Source organism: Brienomyrus brachyistius, unplaced genomic scaffold (genome assembly GCF_023856365.1).
Source record: "Brienomyrus brachyistius isolate T26 unplaced genomic scaffold, BBRACH_0.4 scaffold97, whole genome shotgun sequence".
Classification (NCBI taxonomy): domain Eukaryota; kingdom Metazoa; phylum Chordata; class Actinopteri; order Osteoglossiformes; family Mormyridae; genus Brienomyrus; species Brienomyrus brachyistius.
The window spans coordinates 604,213-616,269 of record NW_026042372.1 but is presented as its reverse complement, the minus strand read 5'-3'; the positions used below and the strand labels follow the sequence as shown (position 1 = coordinate 616,269).

General features: G+C 47.2%; 1 protein-coding gene across 4 annotated transcripts in view; it reads right to left on the bottom strand.

Annotated features, from left to right (window-relative positions):
- LOC125727431 (NACHT, LRR and PYD domains-containing protein 12-like) overlaps positions 1 to 12,057 on the bottom strand; it is a 40,324-nt gene that overhangs the window by 21,596 nt on the left and 6,671 nt on the right. For 2 of the 4 annotated variants that reach the window (XM_049004136.1, XM_049004140.1), the window contains exon 3: positions 10,866 to 10,979. The exons of 1 other annotated variant lie outside the window; for it this stretch is intronic. In XM_049004136.1, the coding sequence (XP_048860093.1) occupies positions 10,866 to 10,979 (114 nt within the window). Of the gene's footprint in view, positions 1 to 5,038; positions 5,625 to 10,865; positions 10,980 to 12,057 lie in introns of those variants that run through there. One more of the 4 variants, XM_049004139.1, reaches the window with a different exon arrangement.

Sequence of the window (12,057 nt, the reverse complement as noted above, 5' to 3'; positions counted from 1 at the left end):
CGGACGAGACGAGGGAAACGGGACCTGGAAAAGAAGAACAAAACCATTCAAGGGACCGGAAACATGACCGAGACACAGAACAGGCACAGAGACAAGAAGTAGGACAAAACCTGATAAAGGACAGGGAGGGCAGACAGACTAGGAAAGGAGACACAGCGGGAACAGGCGAGACAAAAGGGCCAGGAGTGAACGGAGGAGGAACAAAGGGACGAGGAAGGGAGACAGGAGAGACAAAGCCGGGAGGAGGAGCAAACGAAGGAGGGAGACAGGCAGGGGAGTAGGGAGAGAAGGAGGGGGAACCAAGGGGAGTCCGAGGGAGCCCCAGCGGGCAACGGGTGGCCGTCAGAGGGGCCGCAGGCGGCCGGGAGGCCGGAACAGGAGGGGACCTCAGAGCAGCAGAGGAGGCAGGGCGAGGCACTGACGGAGGGGACGAGGAGGGAGGTGGAGGGAGACCCAGGGAAGGGGACGAAGGAGCTGGAGGGGACCTAGGCGAGGGCAAGGAGGAGGGGGAGCCGCAGCAGGCGGTGACGTCCTCCGACGCGCCGGAGTGGAGGGAACCGCAGGCAACTGAGGAGCTGCAGCAGGGGAGTCCGCAGGCGACTGACCGGGCATCAGAGTGGGGAGCAAGACAGGGCGACGAGGCTGCGGAGGGGGACCCGCAGGCAACAGCCAACCCGGAGGGCGAGGACCCGCAGGCGCCGACCAAGCCCCAGCGCAGGCAAGGGAGGGACTCGTGGGTGAGCAGGGAGCGTCAGACGGGGGGGGGGGGGGGGAAGGGGGGGGGCGCCTATCAGCTTGTTTCCCACATCCCTGCCCCCCCGCTTCTGTACCAGCTGGTCCCCGGGCCCCCACTAGCTGGGGCGATACTGCTGCCTAAATATGACGAAACATTAAACATCATCATCCTGCACCTGTTCTCCATCCCAGTGTACGTAATGTGCATGACGTCATCAGCGTGCGCCACTCCCTCTGGAATGTCCTACTTTATTACAGAATACTAACCGCTTCAGGGATCACAGCAGTAAAGGAAGTTGCGCATGCAGTCTCCGCCTGGGTCACATGTGTGTGGAGTTTGCATGTTCTCCCCATGTCGTCGTGGGGTTTCCTCCGGGTACTCCGGTTTCCCCCCACAGTCCAAAAACATGCTGAGGCTAATTGGACTTGCTAAATTGCCTGTAGGTGTGCGTGTGAGAGTCAATGGTGTGTGAGTGTGCCCTGCGATGGGGTGGCCCCCCATCCTGGGTTGTTCCCTGCCTCGTGCCCATTGTTTCCGGGATAGGCTCCGGACCCCCTGCCACCCAGTAGGATAAGCGGTTTGGAAAATGGATGGATGGATGGATGGATGGATGGCCAGACCTTTAAGTTTGACTACAAAGCACCTATGACAGACATCAGCCTTCGCATGATGTCACAACACCATCCCTCACTGATGTGTCTTACCTGGCTCAAGCTATTCAGAACAGCAAAGCCGTTAACAGGCTCCCAATGCAAGAGCCTGCTGTGTTTAACGGGGATCCAATTCATTTTATTGAGTGGAAGGCATCCTTTATGTACTCATTCAGAGAACAGGTATCTCTTCAGCAGATAAGCTGTATTACCTTAAGAAATATATCAGTGGTCCTGCTCATAAATGTCTTGAGGGCACGTTCTACCAAAGTGATGATGAGGCATGCAAAGATGCTTGGAATAAGCTTGGTCAGCGATACGGTCAGCCATACGGTCAGCGATACGGTCAGTGATACGGTCAGTGATACGGTCAGCGATATGGTCAGTGATACGGTCAGTGATACGGTCAGCGATATGGTCAGTGATACGGTCAGCGATATGGTCAGCCATACGGTCAGCGATATGGTCAGCGATACGATCAGTGATACGGTCAGCCATATGGTCAGCCATATGGTCAGCGATACGGTCAGCCATACAGTCAGCCATACGGTCAGCGATACGGTCAGCCATACGGTCAGGAATACGGTAAGTGATATGGTCAGCGATACGGTCAGCCATGCGGTCAGTGATATGGTCAGCCATGCGGTCAGCGATATGGTCAGTGATACGGTCAGCCATATGGTCAGCCATATGGTCAGCGATACGGTCAGCGATACGGTCAGCCATACAGTCAGCCATACGGTCAGGAATACGGTAAGTGATATGGTCAGCGATACGGTCAGCCATGCGGTCAGTGATATGGTCAGCCATACGGTCAGCCATACGGTCAGCGTTACGGTCAGCCATACGGTCAGCGATATGGTCAGCCATACGGTCATCCATACGGTCAGTGATACGGTCAGCCATACGGTCAGCGTTACAGTCAGCCATACGGTCAGCGATATGGTCAGCCATACGGTCAGCCATACGGTCAGCGTTACGGTCAGCCATACGGTCAGCGATATGGTCAGCCATACAGTCAGCCATACGGTCAGCGATACGGTCAGCCATACGGTCAGGAATACGGTAAGTGATATGGTCAGCGATACGGTCAGCCATGCGGTCAGTGATATGGTCAGCCATGCGGTCAGCGATATGGTCAGTGATACGGTCAGCCATATGGTCAGCCATATGGTCAGCGATACGGTCAGCCATACAGTCAGCCATACGGTCAGGAATACGGTAAGTGATATGGTCAGCGATACGGTCAGCCATGCGGTCAGTGATATGGTCAGCCATACGGTCAGCCATACGGTCAGCGTTACGGTCAGCCATACGGTCAGCGATATGGTCAGCCATACGGTCAGCCATACGGTCAGCGTTACGGTCAGCCATACGGTCAGCGATATGGTCAGCCATACGGTCATCCATACGGTCAGTGATACGGTCAGCCATACGGTCAGCGTTACAGTCAGCCATACGGTCAGCGATATGGTCAGCCATACGGTCAGCCATACGGTCAGCGTTACGGTCAGCCATACGGTCAGCGATATGGTCAGCCATACGGTCAGCGTTACAGTCAGCCATACGGTCAGCGATATGGTCAGCCATACGGTCATCCATACGGTCAGTGATACGGTCAGCCATACGGTCAGCCATATGGTCAGTGATACGGTCAGTGATATGGTCAGCCATACGGTAAGTGATACGGTCAGCGATACAGTCAGCCATGCGGTCAGCCATATGGTCAGCCATATGGTCAGCGAGATGGTCAGCGATGCGGTCAGCCATACGGTCAGCCATACAGTCAACCATACAGTCAGTGATACGGTCAACCATACGGTCAGCCATACGGTCAGCGATACGGTCAGTGATACAGTCAGCCATACAGTCAGCGATGCGGTCAGCCATACGGTCAGCCATAGGGTCAGCCATACAGTCAGCCATATGGTCAGCGATACGGTCAGCCATACGGTCAGTGATACGGTCAGCCATACAGTCAGCCATACGGTCAGCGATACGGTCAGCCATACGGTCAGGAATACGGTAAGTGATATGGTCAGCGATACGGTCAGCCATGCGGTCAGTGATATGGTCAGCCATGCGGTCAGCGATATGGTCAGTGATACGGTCAGCCATACGGTCAGCGATATGGTCAGCCATACGGTCATCCATACGGTCAGTGATACGGTCAGCCATACGGTCAGCGTTACAGTCAGCCATACGGTCAGCGATATGGTCAGCCATACGGTCAGCGTTATGGTCAGCCATACGGTCATCCATACGGTCAGTGATACGGTCAGCCATACGGTCAGCCATACGGTCAGTGATACGGTCAGTGATATGGTCAGCCATACGGTAAGTGATACGGTCAGCGATACAGTCAGCCATGCGGTCAGCCATATGGTCAGCCATATGGTCAGCGAGATGGTCAGCGATGCGGTCAGCCATACGGTCAGCCATACAGTCAACCATACCGTCAGAGATACGGTCAACCATACGGTCAGCCATACGGTCAGCCATACAGTCAACCATACAGTCAGTGATACGGTCAACCATACGGTCAGCCATACGGTCAGCGATACGGTCAGCCATACGGTCAGTGATACGGTCAGCGATACAGTCAGCCACACGGTCAGTGATACGGTCAGCCATACGGTCAGTGATACGGTCAGCGATACAGTCAGCCATACGGTCAGTGATACGGTCAGCCATACGGTCAGCCATACGGTCAGCCATACGGTCAGCCATTCATCATCCAAAGGGCATTTCCGAAGAGGCTCTCAAAATGGCCACAAATACGGTCCAAAGATGCCGAAGGGCTACAGACATTTTCTGATTTTTAAATGCCTGTTTGCAAACTATGCCTCATGCAAAGGGCCTAGACATACTGAGTGACTGTGGGGAAAACCAAACATTAATTCAGAAGCTACCTGACTAGTTAGCATTGCGCTGGAATCGTCGGGTTACGGTAGCCCTCATGGAAGGTGGCGAATTCCCATCTTTCCAAGACTTTGCCAAATTCATATCAATTGAGGCAGAAATTGCATGCAATCTTGTCACCTGCCTACATGCACTTCACTCAGTGGATTCACACCAGGATAAAATAATCACAAGGGAACCTAAAAGAAACAGGGCTAATGTTCTCAGCACTCAAGCCACTGTTGGCAGGGATAAAGAGACATCAACTAACGACAGAGTATGGGCTCCATGCATCTGATGCCAGTGTAACAAGCATCAACTCCACAGATGTCCTGATCTTATGAAAATGTCTCCTGAGAACCGAAGTTCATATGTAAAGGACAATAAGCTGAGCTATGCTTGTTTAAAACCAGGTCACTGTGCAAAGGAATGCCGTCGTCGCCATACATGTGAGGTATGCAGGAGAAGGCACCCCACTAGTCTTCATGATTACAGCTATGAGAAGAATGGAAGACCAACCGGTGCCTGATATAATCAGAGCTACAAGCAATGTAAGGGAAGTACAGCTGCTATGTCACTTAATGCCACCAGTCAAGAACAGTCACATAGCACCTCCATGATTGTACCTGTGTGGGTATCCTGTGTCAAAGATCCAGCAAAGGAACAACTTGCATATGCTTTATTAGACACGCACAGTGACAGCACTTTCACTGACAAAGAGGTGAGCAATGAATTACAAATGGACACTTACCCAGTGCAGCTGAAACTCACCACCATGTTGGGAGAGAATATGGTGATGAAGAGTGAGAGAGTATCAGGACTCTGTGTAAGGGGTTACAATTCATCGGTGCACATTGCTCTCCCTCCTGCATACACCAAAGACTGCATACCTCTCAATCGTGATCACATTCCAACGCACGAAACTGCTAAACGCTGGACTCACCTTGCTGCAATAACTGATAAGATACCACCCCTCCTCAGCTGTGATGTTTGACTCTTAATTGGGTACAACTGTTCAGGATCGCTGGCGCCTAGACAGGTGATACTAGGTGGAGACAATGAACCATATGCTGTGCTGACAGACTTAGGATGGAGTGTCGTTGGCTGCCCAACACCTTAGCTTGATACAACCGCAGAATTCGCCTTAGTCACCGAGCTGCGGTACAGGAGCTGCGTCTAATAACACCAACAGATATACTTCAAGTCCTGGAGTTGGATTTCAAGGATGTCAGAGGAGAGTTTAAGGCAAACTCTCAAGAGGATCTAATTATCCTGGACAGGCTCAAGGAAGGTATAAAGAAAAACTACCAAGGACGTTATGAAATGCCACTTCCTTTTATACAACGGCCAAATTTACCTGATAACAGGCAGCTTGCTGAAGTCAGGCTCAGACATTTAGGGCTTAAATTCTGCAAGGATGAGAAATATAAACAGGATTACACTGCAAAAATGAAGGATATCATTGAGAGAGGTGATGCTGAAGAGGTCCATGATTTTGGCACTCATGGTGAACGATGGTTCATTCCCCACCATGGTGTCTACCATCCAAAAAAGCCAGATAAGTTGTGTGTTGTGTTCGACTGCTCTGCAAAGGACGATGGTACCAGCCTAAACGAACATCTACTTCCAGGTTCAGACATGATTAATAATCTAACTGGCATTCTCATAAGGTTCCGGCAGCATCACATTGCTCTGACATGTGACACAGAGAAAATGTTTCATCAGTTCCATGTCAAGGAGAACGACCGCAACTATCTGCGCTTCCTGTGGTGGAAAGACGGAGACATGAGTCCACAGCCAAAAGAATACCGAATGAAGGAACATCTTTTTGGAGCAGTATCGTCTCCTGGCTGTGCAAACTATGGACTTAAACGCTTAGCTAATGAGAGCAGACACTCATCCATTAGGGTCCCAGTTTATTGATAGAGACTTCTACGTGGATGATGGAGTCACAAGCACGGAAAGTGGAGAAGCCATTCAGTTAGCACAGGAGGCAAGAGAGGTATGTGCAAAGGGTGGTCTTCGTCTTCACAAGTTTGTGTGAAACACCCATGGTGTTTAACAGAGCACACCCTCATCAGAGCGTGCTACAGATGGTAAGGCAAAGGAAATCACTTTCAATGACAGCCCCCTGGAACGAGCGCTGGGGATTCAGTGGAAGACAGAAAGTGATTGCTTTAAGTTTAAGATCACTCTAAAGGAACCACCAATGACACGGCGGGAAGTACTGTCTACCATTGCTTCTATATTCGATCCTCTTGGGTTCCTTGTTCCATATTTCCTTAAAGGGAAAAGGATCCTCCAGGAAATGTGTCACCAAGGTACTGGCTGGGACGACCCACTGCCAGAGGAGCTGGAGAGCTGGCAAAGGGACCTTGTCAAGTTAAAGACCATGAACATAGATAGATGCTACTTACCTCTCAATTTTGGAAGGGTTGTGAAGAGAGAGTTACACCACGTCTCTGACGCAAGCACCTTAGGGTATGTTCAGTGCTCCTATTCGAGAGTCAAGTATGAGAAAGGAAAGGTCCATTGTGCTCTCATCATAGGAAAGTCCCGTGTAGCTCCCACAAAGGTGACCACCATACCAAGACTAGAATTATCAGCGGCAGTAGTCTCAGTCACAGTCAGCAATATGCTTAGAGAAGAGCTTAGCTATTTGAATGTGGAGGAGTTCTTCTGGACTGACTCCAAAGTAGTTCCAGGCTACATAAATAATGATGCATGACTCTTTCACATGTTTGTAGCCAATAGGGTTCAGACAATTCGCCACAGTACAAATCCTCAACAATGGCTTTATGTCTCAACGGAAGAGAATCCAGCAGACACTGCCTCTAGAGGGAAAACCATAAATGAGTTGTTTTCCTCAAATTGGTTTAGTGGTTCTGTGTTCCTCTGGAAACAGGAAATACCAATAATAACAGATGTAGTATTGGGACCTCTAATAGGTGATCCAGAGGTGAGAAGAACTGGAACACTGCATACAGGGGTGTAGTGTCGCTGACCGCTTGTCCGAATTATCATCATGGTTGCAGGCTACTATGGCCATTTCATGCCTTTTACGACGAGTTAAAGGAAAAATAAATGGCCCCGCTAATGTAAGTGCATTGGAAAGTGCAGGGCGTGTCATCGTCAAACACCTCCAAAGGCAGGTATACAAGCAAGAAATACAGTTACTGAAAAAGGGAGGTCGGCTGCCAGATCATCCCAAGGTGCAGCACCTACAGTAGATGCCTTTTTAGATGCAGATGGCAGAATCAGGGTGGGAGGAAGGCTCAGTCGATCATCCTTCTCCAACTTACTCAGACACCCAGTGATCTTATCAAAAAACCATCATGTGACTAAGCTGATAATTAGTCATTATCATGAAAGAGTAAAACATCAAGGCGAGGGCTTTACCATCAATGAAGTCAGATCCAATGGCTATTGGACTCCTGGAATAAGCAGAGCAGTTGCATCTTTTATCCGGCAGTGTGTCACTTGCCAGAGACTCAGAAGACCTGCAGAAGGTCAAAGGATGAGTGACCTTCCAAAGGAAGGTGTAGAGCCCTCCCCACCTTTCTCATAGTGTGGCATGGACTGTTTGGTCCCTTTACCACTAGAGAGGGAAGAAAGCAGCATAAAAGATATGGTTTGCTTTTCACTTGTTTCTGCTCATGAGCGATCCATAGTGAAATGTTAGAGGATATGTCCACTGGTGCCTTTATAAATGGTCTGAGATGTTTCATTGCAATTCGTGGTGCTGTTCGAAAAATCCAATGTGATCAAGGCACCAACTTTGTGGGGGCAAAGAACGAATTGAACAAAGCTTTACAAGAACTTGACACTCCCAGACTCACCACCTTTCTATCTGAAAACCATTGTGATTTTGTTTTCAACGCACCTCACTCCTGTCACGCCGGAGGTGTGTGGGAGCAGCAGATAAGGACCATAAGGAGTGTGTTGAACTCCACATTATCATTGGCCTCTTGCAGACTCAACGATACTTCTCTGTGAACGTTGTTTTATGAAGTCATGGCTATACTCAACAGTCGCCCACTTACTGTGGACAACCTGTGCAACCCTGATAGTATGGAACCACTCACAGCCAATCATCTACTTACAATGAAGTCCAACATGGCTCTACCTCCACCAGGGAAGTTTGTTAGGGAGGACCTTTATGGACAAAGGAGATGGCGCAGAGTACAGTATCTGGCGGAACAATTTTGGAGTCACTGGAAAGGGAGCATCTCCACATTATTATTGCAAGACAGCGTTGGCACACACCGAAGAGAAATGTACAAGCGGGAGATACAGTGATGCTTGTGGATGACTTGTTACCCAGATGTGAATGGAAAATGGGACGGATTTTAGAGACTGTCACTGATGAAGATGGACTGGTAAGAAAGGGTAAAATATGTATAGGAGATAAGAGACTTAACTAGAAAGGGGAACGCCTTGGTAAGCTGTCAGTGCTAGAACGTCCAGTGCAGAGGTTAGTCTTGTTATTAGAAGCTACTTAAGTACATTTCACTGATGTTTATGCTTTATTTACCAAATGATACAGATTTGAAAATTATTTGTGTTTGTGGGTATTGCTTGGAACACACGTAATTTTGGTGGGAGTGTAAATAACCCCAAGGTTTGACATGAGACTAATTAATGTTACAAAACATATTGAGTTGCGTATTGCATATTTTTTAATATACGTTTGTATTCTGTAGTCATTTGTATACATTCATTTATGCTTATCTAGTTTTATTTAGTGGGACCCTTTTTTTGAGGGACTTCCATTTTTTTCAGTTACCAGAACATCGTTAAGCTAAGCTAAGCGAAGAACGTGTTTGTGTTTTGCTTTATGATATTTTGTAAATGGTTTAAGCCCCCCCTGGTAAAGACACAAGCTCTTACGCTGGCTACGTTTTTTTTTTGGTAATTAATTTATTTTAAATAAATCGTGAACCATCAGTCAAGTCTTTCGGCCATCAATCCGAGGGGAATGTTACAGAGGAGTATGATGAATTCAAAGATTTAGCATCTACTAAAGGAAACACATCAAAAGCGACCCAAACCAGAAAAGACGGCTGGCAAAAAGTGTCCGACAAATGTGTAAGTAGTTTTTAGTTATTGTATTTATCACTTGAATGTATTATTACGGTTCCAGTGTTTCATCATTCTTTTATTGTCATAATTACAGATAAAATACAATCAAGTTAAAGTACAAACATGACATTTCATTCATATATATATATATATATATATATATATATATGTTTGTATGTATGAGTTTGTGTATGTATGTATGTGTTCGTTGATTTTACGTATATGAATGGTGAGGCCATGACTGAACCCATTTCCATGCACGGACACTATTAAGTCTGTGAGCTAATCCTAGTTTACGCAGAACAAACCTGCTCTGAGCAGGTTTGAGGATTTGGATGTGCTGCTACGATAACACATCCAGCAAGAGTTTCGAAAAACTGTACCAACTACCCCAGGCGACTGGCGTGTGCCAAGTGCCCTATGGCCTGACTAAAGACCCAGAGAGACATGCCTGCTAGTGGGCTGTAACACTGTTACCTCTCAGGGCTCTTTCTGTTACACCCCACAGGGGGGTGCATTTCATGGCTTGCACTATAAATGTTGCAACACACAGTTTCTAATGTCCTGAGGCCCCAGGGCACTGGCCCCACTGTCCCGGTCCATAACCCAGCCGAGGCTCCAGGGGGCGCTATCTTGGAGCACCTTCAGCCACCGGCTCATTCCCCCACCGTGAGCTAAGCTGAGCTACTGGGGATCTTTCCTGCCTGCTGCCGTTAGACCCCACAATGCCTGCTGTCGATGTGCAGCCCCCACAGCCAGCCTTAACGTCCCATATTTAATGCGGTAAAAGCTGCTCTCTGTTTTTAATCATATAAATAACATAACACTTTGCTGCTGAACACAAGAGAATTTCCCCTCTTGGATCAACAAATCATCTTATTTTATACTCAGGGGATGAGAACCACTACAGTGTCACATTAATTATGATCTGAATCAGCAAGTATTTAAATGTCACCTTTGGCAAAGAAACCAATAGTCTTTCTCTTTTTTTGTCTGATGATAGTAGTTTATTGTTTAAGCCACACAGTTTGACTAAACATGTTAAACTAAAGCCTTCGTCTGAGTATGATCTAATGAATTCATGAGAGTGAAATTATTTGTTATCAAAACAGAAACATCCGTCTCACAAGACGACAATCTATTGTCGAGTCATTCTTTAATGGACATGCAGAGGGGGGAAACAGGCAAACCAGTTGTTTTCCAGCTCTGTGCTGAGGACTGAAATTTAAAATCTACTTTGCGATTAAATAACTTCCAATTCCAGCTCGCAGAAAGTCAGGTTTTACAGTAATCCTCATCCATTTACCTCAGATGTTATTTATATAGAATACAGACAAAACTTTTGTTTAAATTCTCAAGGTGATGGAATCTGTTAAAGGTAAAAATTGGTGCATTCATTATAAATATGTTTTTTCCTCATAGCTTGTATGTGTCTCTGTGCCATTTGACTGAGAGTCTGAATGTCATTAACAGTGTTTGTTTAAATGCACATTTACCTTTGATCTGTAGGAAAAGGTCCCTCTCTGAAGTTGAGTGGGGGCTCCATTGACCAGTCACTCTTCAGGGAAACACAGCTGGGTACAGGGGAGTCTGCTCTCTTCATCAGGACACTGTGGGCAGCGAGAGGAAACAAACCCTCCTTCATACTATAGACCCAGAGAGACATGCATGCTAGTGGGCTGTAACACTGTTACCTCTCAGGACTCTTTCTCTTACACCCCACAGGGGGGCGCATTTCATGGCTTGCACTATAAATGTTGCAACACACAGCTTCTAATGTCCTGAGGCCCCAGGGCACTTGCCCCACTGTCCCGGTCCATAACCCAGCCGAGGCTCCAGGGGGCGCTATATTGGGGCACCTTCAGCCACCGGCTCATTCCCCCACCGTCAGCTAAGAAGCGCTACTGGGGATCTTTCCTGCCTGCTGCCGTTAGACACCACAATGCCTGCTGTCGCTGTGCAGCCCCCACAGCCAGCCTTAACGTCCCATATTTAATGCGGTAAAAGCTGCTCTCTGTTTTTAATCATATAAATAACATCAGTTTGCTGCAGAACACAAGAGAATTTCCCCTCTTGGATCAACAAATCATCTTATTTTATACTCAGGGGATGAGAACCACTACAGTGTCACATTAATTATGATCTGAATCAGCAAGTATTTAAATGTCACCTTTGGCAAAGAAACCAATAGTCTTTCTCTTTTATTGTCTGATGATAGTAGTTTATTGTTTAAGACACACAGTTTGACTAAACATGTTAAACTAAAGCCTTCGTCTGAGTACGATCAAATGAATTCATGAGAGTGAAATTATTTGTTATCAAAACAGAAACATCCGTCTCACAAGACGACAATCTATTGTCAAGTCATTCTTTAATGGACATGCAGGGGGGGAAACAGGCAAACCAGTTTATTTCCAGCTCTGTGCTGAGGACTGAAATTTAAAATCTACTTTGCGATTAAATAACTTCCAATTCCAGCTCGCAGAAAGTCAGGTTTTACAGTAATCCTCATCCATTTACCTCAGATGTTATTTATATAGAATACAGACAAAACTTTTGTTTAAATTCTCAAGGTGATGGAATCTGTTAAAGGTAAAAATTGGTACATTCATTATAAATGTTTTTTCCTCATAGCTTGTATGTGTCTCTGTGCCATTTGACTGAGAGTCTGAATGTCATTAACAGTGT